General features: G+C 39.5%; 1 protein-coding gene across 1 annotated transcript; it reads left to right on the forward strand.

The window, feature by feature from the left end:
• The first annotated feature begins 516 nt into the window (after positions 1-516).
• eef1e1 (eukaryotic translation elongation factor 1 epsilon 1) lies at positions 517-26,764 on the forward strand. The gene is made up of 4 exons (XM_034171049.1): positions 517-648; positions 13,360-13,557; positions 20,912-21,007; positions 25,925-26,764. The coding sequence occupies exons 1-4, from the start codon at positions 565-567 to the stop codon at positions 26,066-26,068; spliced, it is 522 nt and encodes a 173-aa protein (XP_034026940.1). The 5' UTR covers positions 517-564; the 3' UTR covers positions 26,069-26,764.
• Positions 26,765-26,973: the final 209 nt, after the last annotated feature.

The following is a 26,973-nucleotide window of genomic DNA, read 5'->3' on the forward strand; positions in this document are numbered from 1 at the left end:
GGAATCAAACCCTGGACCTTAACCACTAAGTCACCATGCTGCCATTATTATTATTATTATTATTATTTGTGTAGATGTTGTTGTTGTTGTTGTTATGTTTTCTTCTAAATTAAAAAAGCAAACTAATCCCACTTCTCATTATTCAGTATGTAACAAAAAAGTATCAACAGTACTGTTGACCTACAATGAAATCTTGATGGTTATTGTCACATGTGTGTTACTTACTGTTCCCACATTTGGCTGCACATTCTTATGATTAGCAAATATTCCATGAATTCTAAAAATAAAAACTTCTTTAACACTATGTTCGCATTTGCCATATGCAATTTCATTAATGCCAAATCAGTGTTAAACTACTCAGCCATAATTTCACTGATTTGGTTCTTGCTTTTTATATTTTATTTTATTTTATTTTATATTTTTTGCTGATGCAACCCAGCGTAATGAAAATACTTTTTTTTCATTGGTTGTCTTGAGAGTCGATCACATTTTGGTGGGCGGGACCAGAAGGCTTTGGTCCAATTGTACACGCGGTACCGCCCATCTCTTCCGTCAGTCAGAAGCATGGCGTTAAAGGAGCTGTCGTCGTTGGAGAAGTACTTAAGACTGAAAAAAGCCAACAAGTACAGTACACATGAGGATAATAAGGTGACATGACCATGCCTTGGTATGGCAACCGCCGCTGGTTTTAAACGGCTGTTTAGTTTGAATTGAGACTTCGACATTTTGCTATTAAGAGTGCAGTTAGCGAGTTATGCTAGCGAGCTAGTTTAAAATATTAGCCAGTTGTCTTGGCTTGTCCACGTTGCTGCGTCGGCACCCCTCATTTATTCACCAGTTAGGCTGATATTTTATTGTATTCAGACGGCTGCATTTCATGGCGTTGACTTCTTTTCACAACTCTGCAGAGTCATGGAGAGAAATTCCAGCACAGTTGGCTCTTCCTCAGCAGTGCAAAGTTACACATTTATTACTTTGTAATAAATGTACTCTTTGAGTATTTGCTAGGTTGTGGATGTTTTGCCGTACCCAGCAAACTTACAGCTAGCAATGTTTTGCCGGATCTCCTATCTGATTGGCTAATTCAAATGATGTCATTGGTACAGTCACTTGCCCAGTTCTGGATCACTGCTGTGGTTTTTGCGCCACCGTTTCTCGTAATCAGCACGAATAAGCTAATACTTGTTACCAATGGAAAGATTGATGTTTTGTCTATAAACGACCACAAGCTCGACTGGATCCAGCCATCCTTGTGATCAACAGAGGAATCAACACATCCCGGTGTCTGCGGTGTGCGCGCATTTCTGACTTACTCATTCCTGCAAGTTTTAAAGTAACGATCTCTAAAACGTAGCAAAGGTGAGTTAGCCGTTCGGTGTTTTTGGTTCTAGAGTGGGAAAATACTTACTTACTTGGGTAGAAAATGTCAGTGTGTTATGTCTTGCTGTTTAATTGCTGCGCGCATTTATCTCCGATGTGAAAATTTGCCGGTTGTGGATCACTGAAGCAGCAGCCTCGTGTCTGTACTTGTGAGCCATGTGGACTTTGGGGGTCATCTCAACATCACGAATGGACATGAATGTGGGGGCTTTTACTTTTTAATTCGGGAGAAATCTCACCTCCACACTTCATTTTTTGCTCGTAAAAACGTACGAGGTCTGTCAGTAAAGTAACGGCCCTTTTTATTTTTTTCAAAAACTATATGGATTTCATTCATATGTTTTTACGTCAGACATGCTTGAACCCTCGTGCGCATGCGTGAGTTTTTCCACGCCTGTCGGTGACGTCATTCGCCTGTGAGCACGCCTTGGGAAGGAGTGGTCCCGCCCCCTCATCTGATTTTCATTGTCTGGAAATGGCGGAATGAAAAGGACTTTTTTTCCATCAGAATTTTTTCAGAAGCTGTTAGAGACTGGCACCTGGAAACCATTCGAAAAATTTATCTGGCTTTCGGTGAAAATTTTACGGGCTTCACAGAGAATAAGGTCTGTTACTACAGCTTTAAGGACCCCTTCAAGGATGCTTGGCGCACCGCGCTCCGAGCTGCGACGACGAGGCACAAGCCACCGGACAGTTAAACGGATGGCTCTATGGATACGAGACCGTCGTGTGCTCTTTCTCTGGTTACCACAAGAGCTGGACATCAGCCATTTTCTGGCAGATTTCACTTTTAACAAGAGATTTTGTCATGGAAAGCCAAGCGGAGGCTTCGCGCGTAAAGACCGATTCGCTTTGGAAGCGAGACAAAGGAACACCTCCGTTTTCGGCGTGTCAGAGGACAAGTTTGGACATGTCCAGCTCTCCACAATTTCACTGATACTTACTGGACTGGTAAGCATTGAAAGCCGAGATAAACATGTCCTGAGGTCAGAGCTGCGTCAGTCACAGTCAGTCAGAGCTGCGTGTCGTCAGAGCGAGCTGCAAAAAGTTTGTACCTGAGTTTTCAGAGGTGGTGTTTGTAGTTGCCATCTGCCACGCCGGTGTTTGCCAACCCGGACAGTGGGAATACCACCTCAACCGGCAACTTAGCCCCGCGACTGGACAGCAACAACGTCCGAGGCCCAACGTGGTGAATTCACTGAGGTCGCGCGCTGCGTCATTAGAGCCGCGCGTCACGAGTGCCGCTTCCCCGAGGCCTCGTGCAGCCACCGCGGATCCATCAGCGCGGAAACACCGCGGCCGCGCGGCACCAGCGCAGTGCAGATCCATCCCGGTGACAAACAACGCAGGCTGTTAACATCGGCGATCGACAAGCTGCTCATAAGCCGACCATGGGGCCTAAGAAGGTTCTGACAGCGGAGGAAGGTGACGATATTAAAAAATCTCTGGACTTTCTATCAGAGGAGATTTCTGTTGTGAAGCAGCAACAGAAATCAATCATGGATCTGGTGGAGGAGGTGAAGGCATTACGGCTCCAGAATGCCGAGAAAGACCGGCATCTGGTGCAGCTGGAAAATAGAGTGGCTGAATTGGAGCAGTACACCAGAATTAACGACGTCATCATCACAGGTCTTCACATCAAACCACGGTCCTACGCACGGGCGGTAACAGATGAGAGCGGAGGGGAGCCCAGTGAACAGGAGGTCAGCTCTGTGGAAAAACAGGTTGCTGATTTCCTCCTATCTAAAGGTATAGAAATGGATTTAAATAACATTGAAGCGTGCCACCCTCTGCCCCGGAGAAATGACGGTGATAAACGAACCGTCATCATGAGATTCATCAACAGAAAACACAAAACAGCACTGTTAAAACAAGGAAGAAAACTGAAAGGAACAAACGTATTCATCAATGAACATCTCACCAAACGGAATGCCGACATCGCCAGGAAAGCACGCTTCTTGAAGAAACAGGGAAAAATCCAGCACACATGGACTTCAAACTGTAAAATATTCATCAAACTGAACGGATCACCAGAACAAGCAAAAGTCATGGCAATAAGGAACATCGAGGAGCTGGACAAATATGAACAATAGTGTTTCTTAAAGCGAGGATCTGGACAAATATGACCAATAAGGTATGAGGACACAAACACATCACAACACCATGACACAGACCAGAGGAACCTATTCATCTACTACCTATTCATCTACATCTGGAGACAAGAAGGATATAACTCAAAGGATTGCTGATCATGGAAAAGTAGAACTGAGAACATTTAAATACACAGACCACAATGTACTGGACTTGGAGCATGATATAGACCCGGACAATAATTTCTTCTCAAATATCAATGACAGTTGTTGCTATTATACAGATGAACAGTTTAATCGGATCATTAGAACGGATAACAAATTATCAATAATCCATTTCAACAGCAGAAGTCTATATGCAAACTTTAACAACATTAAAGAATATTTAAGTCAGTTTAAAAAAATATTTAACATAATTGCTATATCAGAAACATGGATCAATGAAGATAAAGGAATGGATTTTGAACTGGATGGATATGAATTTAATTGTGTAAACAGAAAAAATAAGAGTGGAGGAGGAGTGGCTGTGTATGTGGATAAGAACATGGATTATAAAATAGTAGACAATATGACAACTGTGATTGATAACTTATTAGAATGTATAACTATTGAAATATGTGAAGAAAAAAGCAAAAATGTATTAGTCAGCTGTATATATAGAGCACCAGGATCTAGTATTGAAACATTCACTGACTGTATGGGAAAAATGTTCTCAAAAACTAATCAAAAACTGTGTTCATTTGTGGTGACTTAAATATTGATCTGCTCAATCCAAATAAGCATAAAATAACAGATGAATTTATCAGTATAATGTACAGTATGAGTTTATATCCAAAAATCACCAGGCCAAGCAGAATTACATCCCATAGTGCCACCTTAATTGATAATATATTCAGCAATGATATTGAGAATAACACTGTGAGTGGATTATTAATCAATGACATTAGTGATCATCTACCAGTTTTCATCGTTTATAATAGAAACCATCGGCGGAATCAGCCAGAGGAGAAAATAAAATACAGGCGAGTGCGGACAGAGGAAAACATGAACACACTAAAGAAGGATTTACAGGAGCAAAACTGGGAAAAGGTATACAGTGAAAGTGATGTTGATAGTGCATATGAAACTTTTTTACAAATATTTACATCATTATATGATAAAAATTGTCCAATTAAACAAGACTACAGAAAACAAAAAATCCAAGCTCGACCATGGATGACGAAAGGGTTACGAAATGCATGTAATAAGAAAAATACACTGTATAGAGAATTCATAAAACTAAAGACTAAAGAGGCAGAAAATAGATATAAGAAATACAAAAATAGATTAACTAATATTATACGGGTATGTAGGAAGGAATATTATAGTAACATATTATATAATAACAAAAACAATATTAAAGGAATATGGGATATATTAAATAGCATTATCAAAAATGGTAATAAAAAACAGAGTTACCCTCAGTATTTCATTGATAATAATGTCAAGAAGGAAAATAAGGATGAGGTAGTCAACGGTTTTAATAGTTTTTTTGTAAATATTGGACCAAGCTTGGCAGAAAAAATTCCCGATTCCCAATCTGAGGATTGGGATAATAATCTTATAGAAAGAAATCCCTGTTCAATGTTCCTCACAGCAATGGATGGAAATGAAATTATAGACATTGTGAATAATTGTAAATATAAAACATCTACCGATTTAAATGAAATTGATATGGTGGTGGTAAAACAGGTCATTGAATGGATTGTAGAACCATTAACATACATCTGTAACTTATCATTTCAAACCGGTAAATTTCCCAATCAAATGAAAATAGCTAAGGTTGTGCCGCTGTATAAGACTGGGGATAGACACCACTTCACAAATTATAGACCTGTTTCTTTGCTTCCACAATTTTCCAAATTATTAGAAAAGTTATTCAATAATAGATTAGACAAATTCATAAATAAACATAAATTACTTACTGATAGTCAATATGGATTCAGAGCACATAGTTCAACATCACTTGCATTAATAGAATCAGTTGAGGAGATTACAAACGCCATAGACCACAAATTGCATTCAGTTGGAATATTTATAGACCTTAAAAAGGCTTTTGATACAATTAATCATGACATATTAATCAATAAACTTGAACAGTATGGGATTAGGGGGTTGGTGTTGCACTGGGTGAGAAGCTACTTAAGTAACAGAAAACAGTTTGTGAAGTTGGGGGAATATACATCATCATGCTTGGACAATGCTTGTGGCGTCCCACAGGGGTCAGTATTGGGTCCAAAACTGTTTCTAATTTATATAAATGATATTGTCAATGTTTCCAAAATATTAAAATTAGTATTATTTGCAGATGACACAAGCATTTTTTGTTCAGGGGGGGATTTGCAGGAGTTACTGAGGAGGATCAGTATAGAAATGGGAAAATTGAAAATATGGTTTGACAGAAACAAATTATCATTAAACTTAAGTAAAACAAAATACATGTTATTTGGCTATTGTAATACAGACATACAGGTTCAGTTACAAGTCGAGGGGGTAGATATTGAAAGGGTACATGAAAATAAGTTTCTGGGGGTGATAATAGATGATAAGATAAACTGGAAGACTCATATAAAACATATACAAAGTAAACTGTCAAGAAGCATTTCAGTTCTAAACAAAGCAAAACATATTCTGGACCACAACTCACTCCGCATTCTTTACTGCTCACTGGTTTTACCATATTTACAGTACTGTGCAGAGGTATGGGGTAATACTTATAAAGGTACAACACAATCACTATCAGTAATGCAGAAAAGAGCTATAAGAATTATTCATAATACTGGCTATAGAGATCATACAAATCCACTATTTTTACAATCCAAATTCTTAAAATTCACAGACTTGGTTCATTTTCAAACAGTACAAATTGTGTATAAAGCAATAAACAATTTACTTCCAGCAAATATTAAAAATATGTTTTTTAACAGATCAGGGGATTACAGTCTGAGGGGGAAATTTAATTTAAAGCATCAGTGGGCACGAACAACATTAAAAGGTTTCTGTATTTCTGTCTGTGGGGTGAGGATGTGGAACAGATTGGGAGTGGGGCTCAAGCAATGTCCAAGCATGAACCAGTTCAAACAGCGGTACAAAAATATGGTTTTTTCTGGGTATAGGGAGGAGGAAGGGTAATGAGGGTTAGGGTGTTTTTGTTTTTTGCTTCGGCTTGTAAATATATAGTATTTTGTATGTAAGTAGGTATGTGAAGGTGTATATTTATGTATGTGTATATATGTATATGTGTATATATGTGTATGTATATGTGTATGTATGTTGATGTGTGTATGTATATATATATGTGTATGTATATGTATATATATATATATATTGATATCGATTTAGGTGTGTAGGAATCTATGTGTATATGTGGCAAAGGGTATTACTGGTTGTGGGGAAGAAGGGGTAGGGATAAATAAGCTGATGCTTCACCCTACCCCTTTTCGGACATGTTGGGTACACAGTAGGAACTTTTTTGTTGTTGTCTTTACTGATCTATCTTGTAATTGTTGTTGTATCAAATGTTCGAAATAAACAGTTTTCATTCATTCATTTTCATTCATTCATTCATTCAAATTTTTTCAAACTTGAAAAAATTCTGATGGAAAAAAAAGTCCTTTTCATTCCGCTATTTCCAGACAATGAAAATCCGACGAGGGGGCGGGACCACTCCTTCCCAAGGTGTGCTCACAGGCGAATGACGTCACTGACAGGCGTGGAAAAACTCACGCATGCGCACGAGGGTTCAAGCATGTCTGACGTAAAAACATATGAATGAAATCCATATAGTTTTTGAAAAAAATAAAAAGGACCATTACGTTATTGACAGACCTCGTATAACGGAGCTTTTCAAAACAAAGTAAATTCTCATTTAATAAGTATAATTTCTATAATTTTGTGTTTAAAACACATTCTCGGGCACAGTGCATCATTCTGCATTAGAAGGGCTCCAGCCAGATGCCAGGAATGCCCCCAAAGTGACGCAGAGTGTCGTGATCCGGAACTGGCAAAAGTGATCCATTTCTGGCAAATGTTTGCACCACACATAATGTGGCTTCACACTTTAAGTAGAAGCGCTACTCCACCAGGACTTTTTCGGCTAAATAACATCCAAATGCCCAATAAAACAATACCCAATAAAGGACATTCAGTTGCATTATGGCTCCGTATAGCGGGACTTTAAAATAGGTGATCCGGAACTTGGCAACCGTCTGTACCAGAACCTGTGATGAAATCAGCTTCCGGCAAAGTTGAACTGGACGATATTTCGCCTTACGCGGCACCGGCAAAATGGCCGGTTGCGCTATTTTGCCGGCTGTCTAAATTTATTCACGACGGAATGGCCACGGTCAGGCGGGAACTTGAAGGCGTTCGGAGTTTAAGCTCTTTATTTCACATTTGTGATAGTAGCTCGATATTGGTGATTTTCATTATTGAAAATTGGCATATTTTACCATTCACTATTTTCAGGGGTGGACTGATCGAAGACTTTGCAGACATGACGCTGACAGAGGAAAAAAACAGGATAAACACACGTGCCGACATGGACTTCTGTATTTTTGTTTTTATTCTGTCTTGAATTTGCAGGTTTTGGAAATCACAAATCTAAGAGATTATTTCTGTTTACCATGGCATTTTGAATGTTTTATCATGTTCAGCTACACAAAATGAGGCCACTTAAGGTCAAATAAAAAATAAGTTGTTTATCATTCCCACCCTACACAGAAAATTACCAAGGCTGCGTTGAATGTCATTTTTTTCTGAATTAGTGATTTTTTTTTTTTTTCTGAATTTGTTTTTTGAAAAATTATTTCCACCATGCCCGAAATTTTTCCACCGCGTGGCGAAAAGCGCCGTACCCAAAATTATTTGTATGCCATGTTTTTGAGCTGCTTTTAGCGTCTGAGAATCCTTCCAGCACTAGGTGATTTTCTGTTCCGATTCACATGACTTTATGGCACCCAAAACAGCATTTAAAGATGAAAAATTAGCACCAACACTCAATGCCGAGGGCGCCGCCATGTTGAAATGCCCTCTACGATGACGTCATTTGAACTAGCCAATCAGCAAGGAGATCCGGTCAAATATCGTTAGGTGCGTGTTTGCCATATCCGGCAAAATATCCACTAGCTATTTGCTAAGATGATATGGTGACTGAAAAGTAGTGCAGCTAGAAGTGTTATGATTTATTATATTTACCAAACTACCCATTTTTAAGGAGATATGTAAAAGCCATTTTTCAGTTTTATTTGCAGTCTGTCTTATGGGCCTTTTACATTGAACGCGTCGGAAGCATCAGAGGCATCAGGAATTGGTCTAAAAAGCATTATTTTCAATGAGACATGTTGCTTTTTAGAGGCGTCAAAAGCCGAGCTAATGCGACGCTTCTGACGGGAGCGCGTATTGCCGCTTGTCGGCAGGCTGACGCGGTCAAAATTCAACCCAATCCAACTTTTGACGCTCTGAGCTGTGACGCACCTTCGCACTGTCCAATAGGAATGTCGCGTCGGGCCAAAACACGGAAGACTAGTGGCAGAAACCACTGATGTGTACAAAACAGTTCGGTGCAGAAACCACTGATCTGTACAAAACAAACGTGTGACAGGACTGCTCATTTATGGAGCAGTTTTCTGAAGAAAAATCCTTGGAAATGTTTTTTTTTGTTGTTTGTTACCTCAAAATTTCTGATTACTGTTAAAAAAAAGTTTAGAACACTTGTAATTAAAATAGCTAAATAAATCAATAAATGGTTCTTTAGAAACCTTTCATCTGTAAATTAAAATTAAAAAATGTATTCATTTATTGTTAAAATATAAAATGAAACCACTTTTTAAAAAAATAATAAAATAGTTGCTGTTGAAAGTGCCTTTTATTTAGAAGCAGGTGATGTTATGCTGGATTCTCAGGACCAGGTGAAGGTCTCTTCTGCAGCTTTGAACTCTGGTGGTGTTGCTGAAGATACTTTTGTCCTATTTTGAAAAGCAGCAATGTTTTCTTTCGACTGGACTTCATGGTGTTCAGCTCATCAATGGAAGTTTTTGAAGTGCATCTATACTTAGGTTTTCTGCACATTCTGAGATTTCGGGCTGAGTGGGTTTGCTCCATCACCCCGGCTGCCCAGGGATGATGCCCCAAATCCCGGCTTCTCCTTGCAGGTCGGCCCACTGTCGCGGTTCAATCGATATCCCACCAAGTCATCAGTCCTCCCTCGATTGGTGTCACTCCGAAAAGAAGCTGAAAAAAGCTTCTCCCAACAGGGTGATGGGAGAATCGTTCTGCTGTTTTTTAAGCTTTTTTTGTTGTTCAGGCGACGCAAATTCAAGATGACGATCGCTGAACTTTTTTCAGATTGTGGTAACAGCCAGAGTGTGACGTAGCAATCTTCACCCCCATTGCCGCTTCCGAAGCGAAGCGTCTGACGTCAAGCGTCAGACGCGTTAAAGCGTTGGTAGGCATTGTCTGAAGCTTATGAAATGTTCAATGTAAAAGGCCCTTTATGGATGAACCTGACTTGGCTGACTTTATTTTCTCCAAGTTATTGTCATTATTGTTGAATGTGTTGCATGTCATAAATGACAAATAAGGCTTACTGCAATTTTCAAGAGCCTAAACTCACATGCTGTGATGTGTTACATGACAAAGATGTTACATTTACAATGCTATACATCACATAAAAGCAGATAATTGCGTCTCACTCACATACATGGCATACAGTCTGTTTATGTATTTTCCGCATTCATAACTTTAATGATGTGGACGTGGCAAATAACCAGTCTATGGCTGTGTTTACATAAACCCTAGTAATCTGTTATTAATCGGAATGATTGAGTCTGCATGGGAGCATCAAATATATCTGATTAGAAATCCAGTGAGATCAGCAAGTGTGGCTTAATCCTTTTAGCAGTGATGAAAGTTTTCCAGAAATTCACTGAAATCTGTTTTTTCTTTTTTTCTTTACTTATGTAGTGAACAATTCCGGGTTATTTTTGATAGCAGAATCAATTAAGGTGCATCATCGTCACACAGTTGGTGGCGGTAGCACACCATGTTGGTTTGCAAACCGCCAATAAACTCGTAGAATTCTTGTGGAAGTCAGATATTGATGCGAAAAATGTTTGTGCGTCATTTCTCATTATAAGTACATAATATAATTGTAAATGTGTTAAAATACATGCAGGACACAAGGAAGTGAAAACACTTATTTCTGTTGTGGTCCATTTAAAATCAAATGGCAAAATAGAAATAATATTAAAATAAATTAACAATAATAATACTGATAATAATAATAGTAAATAATGACAATAGAACTTAAACAATTTATAAATACATTAAGACAGTAAATTAACATAAAATAATTATGTAGATCAAGTCGGTAGCATGTTACTGAATCACTGTCATCCTACATACGGAGAATTTCTCTCCTCCTGTCTTTTCTGCTATCTTGTCTGCTTAAGACACTTAGGCTTCTTAAAAGTCCTCCTCTCTACTCTTGCCAGTTTGGCACCTTAGGAGCTCTCTTAGGGCCTAAGGTGCTTTGCGGACAACTTTCATCTTACCAAGGGAAAATTCTAAGGAATGTCTAAAAATTTGAGGAATTCTAAGATTTTTCTTAGTATAACATCACTAGGAGCTATTTTTAACCTTAGGCTGTTTCATGGATACTTCATGGATCCTTCTCAAGTGCTGCAATCAGAGCCTAAACCCAATGATTCTGCATAGCTCACGGCATTGTCTGTGAAGTTGAGGTTAGCAAACCTTTCCTCTGCAAAAAAAGTGCCTATGTTTCTGGTTTCCACAACTGAACACCCAGTCTATACATGCACTGAACAGTGTCGGAGCCACGACACATCCCTGACAAACTCCAGTATTCACCGGGAAAAACTCAGTCTCTGCCCTCACTGCACAAAGCATTTGTTATAATACCAATGAAATTAACAACACATATGGTGTTACTCTGCCAGCATACAGTACGTAAAATAAGTATGGAACACATCACCATTTTTCTCAATAAATATATTTCTAAGGGTGCTACGGACAGGAAATTTTCACGAGATGTCAGGAACAACCCAAGTAATCTACACATAATTAAACCATAGTTATCCATAAATTCTGTGTAATATTGTGAAATGCCATTGAACACTTGAAGAAAGGGAGGTGCAAAAGACATGGAAAGCCAAGACACAAGCTGAAATCTATCAGTAATTAGAAAGCAGTCCTGTCCCTTGTCAGTGCAAATTAATATCAGTTCAGTCCCAACTGATGGCCTATAAAAAGGTCTTATTTCCAAGGTGTCACACAAGAAACCGCTCATGATGGGTGAAAGCAGAGCTCTGTGAAGATCTTTGCAGCTTTATTGTTGCAAAACATACTCATTGTATTGGTTACAGAAGGATTTCTAAACTCCTGAATGTTCAGTGAGCCCTGTTGATGCCATAATCCAGAAGAGAAAAGAACATAATTTCACCATAAACCGACCACGACCAGGTGCTCCTTGCAAAATTTCTGACAGGACTGAAAAGAATTATCAGAAGAGTTGTCCAAGAGCCAAGGACCACTTGTGGAGAGCTTCAGAAAGATCTGGAATTAGCAACTACAATTCTTTCAAAGAAAATAGTAAGTAATGCACTGAACTGCCATGGCCTGTATGCACAATCACCACACAAGACTCCATTGCTGAAGAAAAAGCATTTTGAGGTTTGCTGCACAACATCTAGACAAGCCTGTGAAATACTGGGAGAATATAGTTTGGTCAGATGAGGCCAAAATCAAACTCTTTGCATGCCAAAATACACACCATGTTTGGAGGTCAAATGGCACGACACTTCAGCTCAAAAATACCCTACTAACGGTGAAGTTTGGGTGTGGGAACATGGTGTGGGGTTGTTTTTCAGCATACAGAACTGTCAAACCTCATATAATTGAAGGAAGGATGAATAAAAAATGGGACGAGACAATCTTGATAAAAATTTACAAGAATGATGAAAATGAAACAAGGGTGGACTTTTCAACAAGACAATGATGCCAAATACAAGGCCCTGGAAACTCAATTGGTTTCAGAGAATGAAAATAAAGCTGCCAATCACCTGACTTGAATCCAATAGAAAATCTATGGAAAGAACTAAAGGTCAGAGAGCATAGAAGAGGTCCACAGAACCTTCAAGATTTGAAGACTGTTTGTGTGAAAGAATGGGCCAAAATCACATCTCAGCAATGCATGCTACTAGTTTCTCCATACAGAAGGCATCTTGAAGCTGCTACGACCAAAAAAGGCTTTTGTACAAAGTGTTAAATTTCAGTAAGTGTGTTCAATATTTTTTACCTGTGTCATTCCATTTTATTACATATAACTTAATTTCTGTCCTAATTTGTTTAGGTTTTTTGGTACTTCTTTGCATGTATGGATTACTTGGGTTGTTACTGACATCTGGTGAAAAGTTCATGTCGGTAGGACCTTTAGAAATATATTTACTGAGAAAAATGGTGACGTGTTCAGTACATAATTGCAGTGGAAAGGGCTGTGTAATTTTTTCTCACTGGAAATTGTGACTTATCAGACAATGTTACCGTTGTAGGCTGTCCTGACAAGTTGACAACAACTATCTTAAGCAAATATTCAAGTTTATGTTTGAATATCATATGATTCTTTGAAATGCGAAATTTAGTAAGTGGCAAACTGAAGTACATATGACACACTTCCTCAAACCCCCAAAAATGTATGGATTAATTAATGCTAAAACAATTAACTGAGTATGATTGAACTGGCGCAGAACTTTCTTAAGAAGGTGTAAAGTCAGAGTGAGTGAGTTTATGATTAAATTTAATTAAATTAATATCCATCTGTCTCTGTCTCCAGGCACCTGTATTACAAACTAGTGATGGTTCCCCACTGGTCGGACTAGTGACCATCGCCTGCCAACTGGTAAAAGAAGCCAAGCGCCCTGAACTGCTGGGAGACTCTGCAGAGAACAGGGCTGTGGTGCAGCAATGGCTGGAGTACAGAGTCACCAAGCTGAACAGCTGTACCAAGGAAGATGTCAAGACCATTCTTAAGGTAGAAAATGATACATCAATGCAGTCAAGTTCATAGATATTTGGACACTGACAAAGTTAGAAAAGTGATGGTGAAGTGGTTAAAGTTGCGGCCTTGTGACAAGAGAATCCTCGGTCCAAGTCCCCATCAGTCTAGAAAATCACTCAAGGTCCTTAATGTTCAAGTTGCTCCCAGGGTGTAGTGAGCATTTTTTGGCAGTGCCCTGATGTGTGTGTGTGTGTGTGTGTGAGTGAGAGAGAGAGTGAATGGGTGAATATGAGGCCTCAATGTAAAGCACTTTGACCATAAAAGTGCTATATAAATGCACAGATTAAAGTGTTCCGTCGCTATGACAAATTTGTGTCAATTCGGCACTCCAGATAAGGGTAATGTTGGGCCGGCTAGCGCGTCCGTTAGCATTAGCTTAGCAACACTGGCTTAAGATGGTGGCTTTTGGACTGTTTTTAGGTGGAAGAAATCATGTAGGGCTTGGCGCTCAGTTGTGGCACCTGGGTCACAGTCCACTACGAACTGTGAACCATTTTTCAGCCTTAGACATGCCTGTTGTTACGTAGCTTTCCAAGTCCACGGGTGACTTGTACACGTATTTTATTAATTTATTTGCTGAAAATGCCGAGTTGTTGTGCAATTGGATGCACAAATAGACACAATAAGGGGTTCAAGAGGTACAGATTCCCTTCAGATCCGAACGAAGTAAAATTTGGGAAAATAAAGTCAGCCGTGTGGGATGGAAGTGACTTTATCATCAAAGTTTTGAGAGGTAAATTTATTCAGTCCCATGTATGTAAAAATAAACTAAACTATCATCGTATAAACTGGATAATCGCAGTCACCGGACAAAAAAAGTCCCAATGTTTTTGTATTGTTTTCCATGTAATAAACACCATATATAACAGATTTTTTGCTCACATCGGATAAAATGTCCCGTCCAATCGCAATGTATTTCCATTAAAAACCCCTTGCATGTGGGACTGGAGTCATTTCCCTGAATAAAAGCCCGACCATTCCCCCCCCCCGCACTGTGTTCAGACTCGGACTCGCAGCCTGGACATACACCTGATAAATCAGACACAAAAAGCTGTGATTTGACACTTTTCTGCTTTCACTCCTTCGTATGCCATCATATTTGAATAGTTTTGGCACACTGCAAAAACTATTAAATTTTCCACGTTTAAAGGCATGATAACATTCCACTGACTGATGATATAATGAAAAACAAGTTTAAATGGTTATGGCTGGATGAAAAGGATGAGGTCAGTGATGATTTCTCGAAGTACGTGAGTCAGCTGAATGCATCTGGTGTCATGAACACTTGAAGAATGAAAATAGTGCTCCGTGACCACGCCAAAGTGGTGAAACACAAAGTTGCCCGAAAATCCGTGCAGTCACTGTAACAACTTCCAGCAATGTTTCTCACCACAAAGAAGGCTGTCAACAGTCAGTTCTTTTTTAAAATTGATTCTTTTAAAACATGTTCTTTCCTTAATTTCTTCTGTTCATGAAGTGATGGCTTTTCAATTGATATTGGGTTTTTGCTGAAAGACAAATCATTTGTTTTCCACATGTTGACTGTGCTAAAAAGGCAGTCACCAACTCGCTTAATGCATCCTGATTTTACTGTGAGCAACCTGGAAATGGCTGTGAAGTAATAATGACAATGAACCAGTTAAGGTCTGAGCATTGATTTGGGTCCTCATGTGGTTCAGGTGTCATATTGGCTCAATAATAACTTAGTTCAATTCAAGCTGTTTCTGTCTCATCGATACATGATAAAGCAGCACTGACATGCAATTTTAAAATTATTTTCCCTAATTATCATGGAACAGGGGTGCCCATTACATCAATAGCAAAGATAGTGTGGGTAGATCGCATGGCATTAAAACTGGCTCATAGCCAGGGGGAGGTTGGGGTTTGGCCGAGCTGCCCACTTTTAGTGTTTGATGCTGCAAGCTGTTCATCTGCTGTTTTGTGCAGCAGCTCTGAGTTGAACAAAATGGTTGTTGTCGTCTCTCTGTGTCTGAAGGTGCGGTGACGACAGCACACCTGCAGTGAGCTTTACAAACACATTTTATTACATTTTTATTTTTCGTTATAACTTTGTGCCTCTCTGATTGTCCTCGCTGTGGTTAAACTAAAAACAGCTAAAGACCTGTGACGCATTAACAATTACTAATGCTCAACTAATAACACAGACTTCAAACCATTTTTTAAAAATTCTGTTCATCCTTTTTTGACCAGGAAAAAGAAACACAGCTCTTATTTAATCTTTTGTATTTTAAAAGATTTGTTTCTTCGCTGTCACCTTGTTTTTCCTTAAATCATAGGATGCGATCGGAAAGGGTTTCTATTAAAAGCTAAACGATGAACAGCTTATGAGTTGGCTCTTAAAAAAAAAAAAAAAGATATATATATATATATATATATATATATATATATATATTTTTTTTTTTTTTTTTTTTTTTTTTTTTTTTTGCTTTAATCTCTATAAATGCAGCCTGTTTACTGATTTAGATGTGTACCACATCATGTTGGTATTGATAAATTACACATATTGTTGTAACCTGAAAGTCTTTCAAAGATAATTCAATAACTTAAAGAAGTACTTTCATTTATGTCCAAAATAGTGACATGCCAACCTTAGATACTCATCTCCAAATGTATTTGTACAGCATTTTTCAAATTATGAATGCTTATTTTAATGATATATGTATTGTGAATGCAGCTGCAGTTATCAGTCAGAAGTATGAAATCAGTCTTTTACTTTGAGAGGTGCCACGGCTTTTCCGTTTCTCCATCCACCAGATAGACCACTACTGTGTGTGTGTGTGTGTGTGTGTGTGTGTGTGTGTGTGTGTGTGTGTGTGTGTGTGTGTGTGTGTGTGTGTGTGTGTGTGTGTGTGTGTATTTGTCTCGTTAAGCCACAAGCGACAGGAATACAGACTGATGTATGGCCCTTTAGTGACATGGCCACACATGACACAGAAAAACACTTTAATGTGCCTGATGCCAGTCAGTGTGAAACAGATCGCCAGCCACTGGCCTGCTGGACACTAGGCGCCTCTTGGCATTGTCCTGTCAGTGTCTGTGTCTGTGTGCATGCACACTTTTCAGCATGACGCTCTGTTGTGGCATGGCTATAGAGTCATGCTGTGTGGCAGCATGTTATCTGGACAGGCCTTTTAAATATTTTAATGGTGCCATTTACAGAATGAAGTTGCCCTGAGCGGGTCAGCTCTGGTGCCTGGTGGCCCCCTGTCTTGTCCTGCTGGCTTTGCTGCATCTTTAGCACCCGCCTTTCAAGCACACCAGTCATCGCCCATTAAATAAACCAGAGATGAAAAGTGTCAACACAGAAGTTCTTAAAGTTTCTGACCATGGGGTGTTAAATAAGAAATTCCGGTGTCTTCAACCTGTGACTTTTTACCAAAGTAAACATCTCGTCACTCATGTAATCTGGAGATAAATAGCTCTCCTGTGAGCTTATTGATAACAGAGCTTCTCCAATCTGCGCTTTAAACCATACCAGTTCAGCCTATACTGGGTGGACATCCTACTGCAATATTGCAGTAATTCAATCTATACTCTCATTAATTTTGCTGGTTTTATGTAACCCAATACTTATTTATTTACTTAGTTATTTGAGTTACTTGTGTTTTCTCAGCCTGAACCAATCGGTCCATTCTTCTCTTACGTCTGCTGTCAATCAGACATCACTGCTGCTAGTTAAATGTTTCTTCTTTTTCTGATAATTCTGTGTCGACCTAAGTGATATGTTGTGTGTGTTTGAAAATCTCGGTATTGCAGAACAGCAGTTTCTTAAACAGTCAAAGCAGCACATGTGATATCAACAACCATGCTACGCTCAAATAGGGCAGTCACAATTATTACAATATTCGCCAATCACGATTATTTTTCATATTCGCGAATATTTTTCATATTCGTGATTACCGTGAATTATTTATGTTATCCACAAAATTGCATAAAACAACTCCGAAACTGATATCATCATGCTGCGCAAGCAGCAGCAGCCACACGCAGCGTTGCAGCCTCACTCACTCTGTTTCCCTCTCATCTTGGTTGGATGGTTAGCGAGGCTAGGATAATAAAATGGAGGGTGAGGAGGTTCTTGTACCAAAGCCACATACCACAGCACTGCTGAGGATGCATTTCGGTTTTAAGCCTAATGATAAGGGAGAGCCCAGTAACGTGGAGGAAGCGATATGTAAACTTTGGCGTAAGAAAGTGCCGGTCAAGCACTAACACAACAAATTTGAAACAACAGCTACAGACCCACCACCCACAGCAATATGCCAAACTTGGAAAGACCACACCAGCACAATCGCCAGCCGGTCCAACAGCAGCTGGTGCATTCTGTCAACTGGCTCTTGACGAATGTGAGTTTGCTTCAGTGCTTGCCCTGTTGCAGCAGATTGATCACAATACATCGTCTTAAGGAATGGAGAAGATACTAATGTCTGTCTATTTCTTGATGTTCAAAACATCATTATATTGCTCTTATTATACTACAATAGTAGCATATAAAGAAGGAAAAAAGAAAAAATAGACAATATATTCGTCAATCGCAATTATTTGTCTGACAGTTAATCGTCTCCAGAAATTCCTAATCGTGCCAGCCCTACGCTTAAATTCACATCACCTTTCCTCTCATTCTGTTGCTTGGTTTGAACTTCTGTAGATCCTTTTGACCTACATGCCTAAATTCATTGAGTTTCTGCCATTTGACTGACTGATTAGATATTTGCTTAAATGATCAGTTGAAGACTATTCTGTTGAAAGAGGCTTCATGTAGCTCCAATTTCAGCAAACAGATCAGCATACATGTTGAAAAGGTCATTCTTTAAATGGAAGGGTGATGGTCAGTATCAAGACATACAGACGTAGTGTGTGACATATTGCTAGTTTGTGCAGACACAATCATTAGGAATCAGCATGTTAGTAAATGGACAGCATTCATATAGCGCTTTTCTGTCTGACGCAGACTCTTAAACCTCTTTACAACTAAAAGACACTCGGACTGCATACCTCCACCAAGGCCGCATATTGCTTAAAAGGTCTTATGGATCCAAGGTCCAAACTATACTTTTATTGTGGCCAGCCTAAGGCACACCTGTGCAATAATCATGCTGTCTAATCAGCTTCATATGCCACACCTGTGAGGTGGGATGGATTATCTCAGCAAAGAAGTGCTCACTAACACAGATTTGTGAACAATATATGAGAGAAATGGGTCTTTTGTTTATACAGAAAATGTTTTAGATCTTTGAGTTCAGCTCATGAAAAATAGGAGCAAAAACAGTGTTTATGTTTTTGTTCAGTGTATTTCCTGGAACATCTCTGCTCACCAAATTTCACTAAATTCATTGTTACGTCCGCCAAGGATGTAATAAAATCATCGGCGTTTATTTATTTGTCTGTCTGTTAGCGGGATTACGTCAAAACTACTGCACAGATTTTGAAGAAATTTTCACCACAGGTAGATATTAAACCATGGAAGACTCCATTAAATTCTGTAGGTGAAACGGAGCCGGATTCTGGATCAAGATTTCACTTTGTATTGGCTTTGAAGGATTACGTCAAAAAAAAAAAAAAACTACTTCATGGATTCTCACCAAGTTTGCACCATAGATATTAGGGCATGGAAGACTTCACTGAATTTTGGAGGGGATTCGGATTCAGGCTCAAGATTTTACTTTATATAGGCTTTGAAGGATTACATCAAAACTACTTAAGATTTTCACTAAATTTTCATCACACTTTAGTGTTAGGCCTTGGAAGACTGCATTAAATTTTGGAGGTAATCTTGAGCCGGATTTTGGATCAGGATTTCACTTTGTAGACTTTTAAGGATCACAATGTAAAACCAAGCTCAGGAAGACACTATTTTGTTTCAGCTTGTGAATTGAATATCAGATTGCAACATCTTGATCAGTTGGACCATTCTGGATCAGTATGCAATTATTGCATTGTGTTGTGGAATCTGGATCCAGGTGAAGTCCGGATCATGATGTGAATTACATATCTTTTATTTTGAGTCATCATCAACTCTTGGCAGACATCAGAAATCTCTGATTGCGCTTGTTATATTTTGAGTTATCTTGCCAACAGACACAAAACCAGCCCCAATGAAACTATTACCTCTTTGGCAGGGGTAAGGACAGTATGCAGAGCTCAAACCTGGAGATTAAGGACCTTGCCTAAGAGTACCTTAGTGATTTTTCTGCCTGATCTAGGCATTAAACCTATGCCTCTTTGGTCACAAGGCCCTTTCTGTAACCTTTATGTGACCATTTCCCCAAAATAGAGCATAAGACCAATCAGACATAATAATAAGTATAAAGTTATAAGAGAGAATGTGCATCAGTGCATGCGTTGTATTTATCTTGGTCTGTCGTTAGACTTGTAGAAATGATCAGATGTACCTGTATACGACCTACACAAAGTGCAAAAATCTCACATGTGCTTCTTTCTACTTTCTCACTTTTTCCACATTCATTTTCATTTCTGAAAGTGCTTACTTGACATTCTGCTGCAGATTTTACTGTCTTTATTTTATCTGTATGATCAAGATGCATAAACAGGTAGTGAACAACCAGGGATTGAGCGCCATGTGTTGGGTGGGGGTGGCAGGAGAGCTGTCTCTCTTCTGATGCTCGACTGGGCTTCAACTTCATGGCTTTAGGCTAAGAAAAGCAAGGATCTCATTGTGGAAAGCGAGGAAGTCTGCAGTCTTCATGCCTTGTTTGGCATCACTCACTCTTGCTGCGCAATAACTCCATTTGCCCTGGAGAAGCTCTGTGTGCATGGAGTGTACTCTTTCGCACGGTGTATAAGTGCTAAAGATGGTTCCATCCCCTGGGACCAGCACTTCCATGACCAACTTTGCACATACAGACAGGAACTGGGTAATGCACATCACTCTAGCCAAGTCTAGGACAGCGTCATTAGATTTGCAAACCAGATTTGTCATCATTTAGTGGCAGTACAGACAAAGCACCTGAATTATACCACATTTGGGGTAAATTGTCATCATGAGGAGAGTGAAAACGTAGCCTTTCAGTTTATATACGTCCACATAGCACAAAATACAGATAGTGTCACATACAAAGTAAAATCCAGACTGAAGTACCTCACATAACATAATAAACAGCCTGTGACTTTCTGTTTGGTTTAGTTTTTGCAACTCTCCATCTTGACTACTAAAAGTAGGCTTCACCAGTGATTGTGCCTTGTGTGAAGAAATGTTCACTTACAAAGAAATACTTTGAATAAATGCATTAATTGTTTTAATAAATTGATTAGCACAACTGTTGGTCTTTCAATCACTGTGTTCCAGGACCTGAACCTCTATCTGCAAGACAAAGTGTATCTGGTTGGCCACCAGTTCACCTTAGCTGATATTCTCATATACTATGGAATCCATCCTCTTATGGTAAGTTACCATCTACGCCACAAACTACACCTGCTGCTGTTGCATGCAGACAGGTACTTGGACAAGGACACAATTTATTTAATTTTGTTTCAGTCCAGTTACTTGTGGCCTCTGAAAATGGTGTATAAAAATGACTGTAATGTAATTCCTAAATGGTTAATGTGATATTTTTGGTCAACTCTGAAAGTCTACATGTCAAACACATCTTGATTGTTTTGTTTCAACTCCATTATAGAAACCAAATGAACTAATTTTGACAATGCTTGTGTCAATTCCTGACAATGCAATACAATGCAGTTTGGTGCAATACGATTAACCCCTTAACGCCCATCGTCGCATATATGCTACAATCTCTGACTCAAATATGCAACTTACCAAATTGACCTGTATGACCGTTGTCGCAAATTTGCAACATACCATCATTATTATTATAACATTATAACATAAAGTCATTACCAGAATACCCAATATTACTATCTAGTTTTTGTGCAAAAGTGAAATTAATAATCTCAACATTATTTACCATCTACTTAAAGGCAAAAACACACACAAAACATTTTTTTATATACAGCTATATAAATTCGGGCGTTAAGGGGTTAATAATGGCTATTGATAAGATTTTATCGATATCGATGCCATTATCAATTCCGCTTATCGAGCCGATTCTTTATCAGTTCCCTTATAATACCTCTTGTGAATTTTCTGTGTACTAAATGTAGGCTTAACAAGTTTTCTATGTCAACATTTTATTGAGTCTTAACCCTCTGGGCTCCGAGGGCATTTTTTGGACAGTTCACTCGCCTGGCATAAATGTTTTGTTCTTGCTGTTACCAGCTCTCCCCACATCCCACAATCAAGTTTTATGTCTCTTTTTTTTTTCAGGACAACCTGTACTTTCAGAATATATATGCTATAGTTGTGTTTTATAAGTGTAATAAAGGTTTACATTCAGAAATAAGAAAGGAAAAAGTAAAGCAGAAAATAATTTTCCACACACATTTATTCAAAACACACAGCAAACTATGATAAACAACTGTTTTGACACTTTAGAAAGGTAATTTGGGCTCTTCTGTGAAAGACTGTACAACAAAAAGGTTCAAACAATAAACATAAATGTACATTTTGAACAATATATACAAAATGATCTATGCGTTTTGTTTGTCTTCATCTCAAAGCAATTTCTGTCTACTATTACACAAAGGTCACATCACAGACTTCTACTTCTACTGTGTTTTGGAGTGTTCTGTGCTGCTCTGAAAGCAGATTTCACACTTTGGCCCACTTTGGCTCCTTACACTCTGAGAAGCGGCCCTCCCCCCCTTGCTTCATTGATATGGTAAACAGTGCTTTAGAGAGAGAGAGCTTGCCACAGGCTTATTCAATAACATTCACAGGTAGTGAGGAGTGGATCATCTTTGAAACTCACACACTGTGTTTGAGCATGTGAGATTGTGTGAGAGGCTCTCCGTCCGCTCAGTTTCACTGAGCGCTGTGCGTAATGGTGCAGGGTGCATTGGAGCCAACAGCCAGATGGCTATTCAAATGGGCCAACTAGTAACACGTCACTGCTAAAATGATTTTTGGTTTATTACATGAGGTAAATCTACCCTACGATTAGATTTTGGAAAACTATGTGACGATGAACCAATTCCGATTGGACACACATTGCGCACGTCATCACACAGCTTCTATGAGGAGTACAAAGATGGTGGACGGAGGCTCAAAAGTCTGCTGAGTTAACTTTTCAGCAACAAAGTAAGTTTCTATCTCATATCATTAAAAAGCTATTTATAATTTAGTAAAGCTTGGCCTCAGCCGTCATATACGACGGTGTCGGCCCCAGAGGGTTAAAGTAAATAAATATGAAATTGGTCACTGGATCCTTGACCTCTAGATATAAATACAAACCAATAAAATGTGTACATGGTCACTGGATCCTTGATGTACATGGTGGATCCTAGATCTCTGGACCGAAATAGAAATAAATAAAATCTAGTTTTTGTCAAAAACATTTCCTTTCAGATATTAACGACACAAATGTAACTACTTAGACTCTGAGCTGTTCTCTTTCAGCTGGCTGTGCCGCACGTCAGGGCGTAATTCATAAAAAACCGAGGACATCTTATTTTGGGGGGAAAAACGGTTTTGGTCAGTTGTAGTTTATTGTTTGTATTATAACATTTGGGAAGAGGTTTCATTTGATAAAATGGCAATTCAGCTCAAGTTATTAATTCTGACCGAAATCTGCGCGGCTCTATGGAGCTGTGCACTTAGTCCCACTAAACAGAGGATATTATTATTATTATTATTATTTCCATTACCTGATGGACAACTTCAGTTTACGCACCAGCTGATGCTCACACCAGAGAACCATCACGTATAACTCCAGTGTGGAACGGCCAGGATGCTTCTCATTTCTTGCCTGCAACAAGATGAGTCCCAGTTCGTGATTTTAATCGGCACAAAGCTGACTCACAGTTGACATCTTTAAATGACTTTGAGAGGAGTTAATGAAAAAATTGGGGGCCTGCTGTTGGAAGCGAAGCAGAGAACCAGGGAACAGCGGGTTGAAGCGCTGCTTCATTGCTTCAAGCAGATCCACTGCAATCTGCAATTAACATAGAGAAATGATCATTTCCCAATAAACACCCTCAAAACCAATGGCCACTCTGGTGTCCGAACTGAAGGACCGATAAGGGAATCATTAAGCAAAAAGGCTATTGATGTCATCATGTTTGTTGTGGTAGGCAGCGACCGATTATCGCAATTTCAACCGTCAATTGAATTGATGCACACTGAATGAGTCGATGCACTCGCATCGCGCATGTTTGTATCTAGATACCGATTCGTATCGATTAATCTCCACATGCCTACTGCTGTCGCAACTGTATTACCAAGCCATCACAGTATGAATAGAATAAATAGTCACCTTTGGAATGGCCCCAGATGGACCCACTGGACTGAAAGGTGCAGGACGGATGCAGGTGGGCAAACACTCAGTCATCTTTATACTTTTTTTTATTCAATGTTTTGACAGATATGTGTCAGTAATCATTACATATGGATCAGTAACGTAATACAGTGACGTTAGCACCATGGCCGCATCCATGTGACATTGGAGGTGTCCGGCGCTTTTTACAGGCCACCGGCGATTTCATGGCCTCCTTCGCCACTCCTGCGACTTTATGTCCAGATGGGATAACAGCTGATCAAAGTGTTGTGTGTGCATGTGGCTGGTTCATCCACACACCACGCTGTGTGTGTGGTCACGACAGCTGACCAAACCGCCGCATGCGAGTGAGGCTGGAACATGTGGGCTCAGCTGCGTGTGCGCGCTCATAAACAGCTGATCACTTTCTTGCATGTGCGCCCATGCCAAACAGCTAATTCTCTGGTGGGTACGAGAGAGAGAGTGAGGGCGTCCACATTGGACCTCCACTCTGGGTTGTCGACCTGGATTTGGGAGCTGCTGCACTCCGAATGTGCACAAATCGTTTGAGGCAGCTTTGAAACACATTCTGGGTATTCGTACAGCACTTATACACGGCTGTGTGAATGTCTGTGCCATGCGACTGTGGCTTGAATTCTGGCTGTTTTTCCCATTTGGGCTGATTTGGCCTCATTTGCGCTTGTTTGTGCTAAGTGTGACGGGGCCCTAAGACATGTTCCCTGTTAGGCAACCTTCAAATCAAGTCCCTCACATCTGTTGTATGCAAGAACTTCAGAAGGTCTTGATGGATCGTGATCAAACTTGCCACTGTAGGCACAAGATGAAGGTTGGGCTCGCTGATGCAAGTTTGGGTAAATATTGTCCTTGTGGGAGGCAGACCATTTGAGTTCTCTGCTAGTTAATCTTTTAACCCTTGATATCCACATAGGATTGCTCGTTGCTCCATGTGTGTACTTATCCTTGATCAGACTTAAAATCATCATGTCGTCAAACACTTGATGGACTTGGTCTACTATTTAACAGGCTTCATTCTCTGTGTGAACATTAAATCTCAGTCATTGTGGAAGAACTTTTACTTAAGATTTTTATTTGTTTTTCAAGGTTGTAGAAGATTGCTTACTTTGGGGGGTATTTCCACTATTTACCAAGGTCTTGTCCATCCATATTTTCCTTCCCTATTAGCACTCACTTCAGTCAAACCACAGCGATAATAAGCAGTTAGTCACACTGCATAACACACAATTAGTCCAGTCTTAATGCCAAAGGGCACCAAGAACAAGTTGGTAATAAAGTATTTGGTTTTAAACACATTCTCACATCTCTTCAGAGAAGTAAAAGGATGAGGCACAAAGTCTTTTGCCCCAGACCAGGGACAAGTAAGTTAGTAATGCCTTTCAGGGTTGCAAAAAAAACACTGTGTTCAGAAATGGGAAAGTGGGAATGAGATGGAGAGAAGGAGGGAGCGAGAGACTTGTCAGTGGCTGTTGAGATAGAAAGTAGCCCTCTGCCACCAGGCACATGAGCGTCACTTTGCTTTGCAGTCGGTGTCTTTTTTAACCTCAGGGAGCAGGGGTCAGCCAGGCTACCCCTCAACCACAGCCTGTCATGATGTTCAATTCATGAAAAACAACATTATACAAACATTACGTGGATTGCTGTCTTTGTTGGGAATTTCCAAATTCCAGTTAATTAGATAAGTGAAAATTGCATGCCTGGTAATTCATACACATGTGTTTTCCAGCTTGCTTTTGACAGAAATGGGGAAAATGGGTGTTTGACACAAATGGTAATCTCTTCAAGTAGTAATTTTTAGAAATCTAGAAATTTTTCAACATTCATGTGTGATATTGCGTACGGCACCAGTACATGCTCTCTCACCCGAGCTGACCTGTAATACTGGACGAGGCTTAGCAAACTGTAATTAGCCCAAAGCAGACTGCGTTTAACCACTGTCACCCCACACCCAGGTGGACTTGTCCGTCCAGGAGAAGGAGCAGTATGAGAATGTGACACGGTGGTTTGACCACATCCAGCACTGCCCCGGCGTCCGGCACCACCTCCCACCCGTAGCTGTGCACAAGAACAGACTCTACACAGGCAGACACCACTAAAACCCGATCTCACGCTCTGCAGGCCTCTTCCAAACCTGGGCAAAGGATCTTCTGTTGTTCCCACTTTTTGGACTGTGTTGAATGCTATTTTTCTGGGTCGCATTTCCTGAATGCCAGGAGACTTGGGATTTATCTGTTTCATCTGGGTTTTTGTTGTTGTTGTTGTTTTCCCCCAAAATATTATCTAGGGAGGCAAATGAGGAACCAAACATGAAACTTAGCAATTTAAAATGAGGTACTGAAGCTCATTTGAGGCTTTCTGATAAAACTTGAGCTCAGCTCATATTGTCTTTGGAAAATACAAATCATTAATTACGATATTCTCCAGCTGTTCATGTAACCAAGGTTTGGGCTCTTCACATCTCATTGATTCATTAATGTTCACATTATCTGTATGAAGCTTGGTGTTTGAATGTCATACAGAAAACAGTAGAAACGATGTGTGACACTTACATTGGTGTTTGTATCTTTTTGCATTGTTAATCTGTGGGACATTTGGAATTTGACCCTTTTTTGTGTCATTTTCCAAGATGGTAGTGGTAAAGCAAATAGGAAATGCTGCTATTTAGACTTTAATTTTTCTTATAATCTGAGCCTGGAACCTGAGATTCTAGTGTGATGGTCTTACTAAGATGTTACTTTTCTGTCATTGACATAATCATTGTCATTATCAGGTAATGCTCTCTTCTTTATGTCGCATCAATACATTCTCTCATTTTGCATTTTGTTTGCATCCCACTTTACTGTACTGAGTCCTCAAAGGGAAGATAAAGCCCTGATTGGAGCTCTGATCAGGGCTTTATTTTCCACATGCATTTTCTTCTTCACGGTTTAGTGTGTGTGTTCGTGTTCATTCCTGATTGCATCCCTGCTTCGTGTCCCACCTCCTTCCCACCAGTCATGTG

Source organism: Thalassophryne amazonica, chromosome 1 (genome assembly GCF_902500255.1).
Source record: "Thalassophryne amazonica chromosome 1, fThaAma1.1, whole genome shotgun sequence".
In the NCBI taxonomy this organism is placed as follows: Eukaryota; Metazoa; Chordata; class Actinopteri; order Batrachoidiformes; family Batrachoididae; genus Thalassophryne; species Thalassophryne amazonica.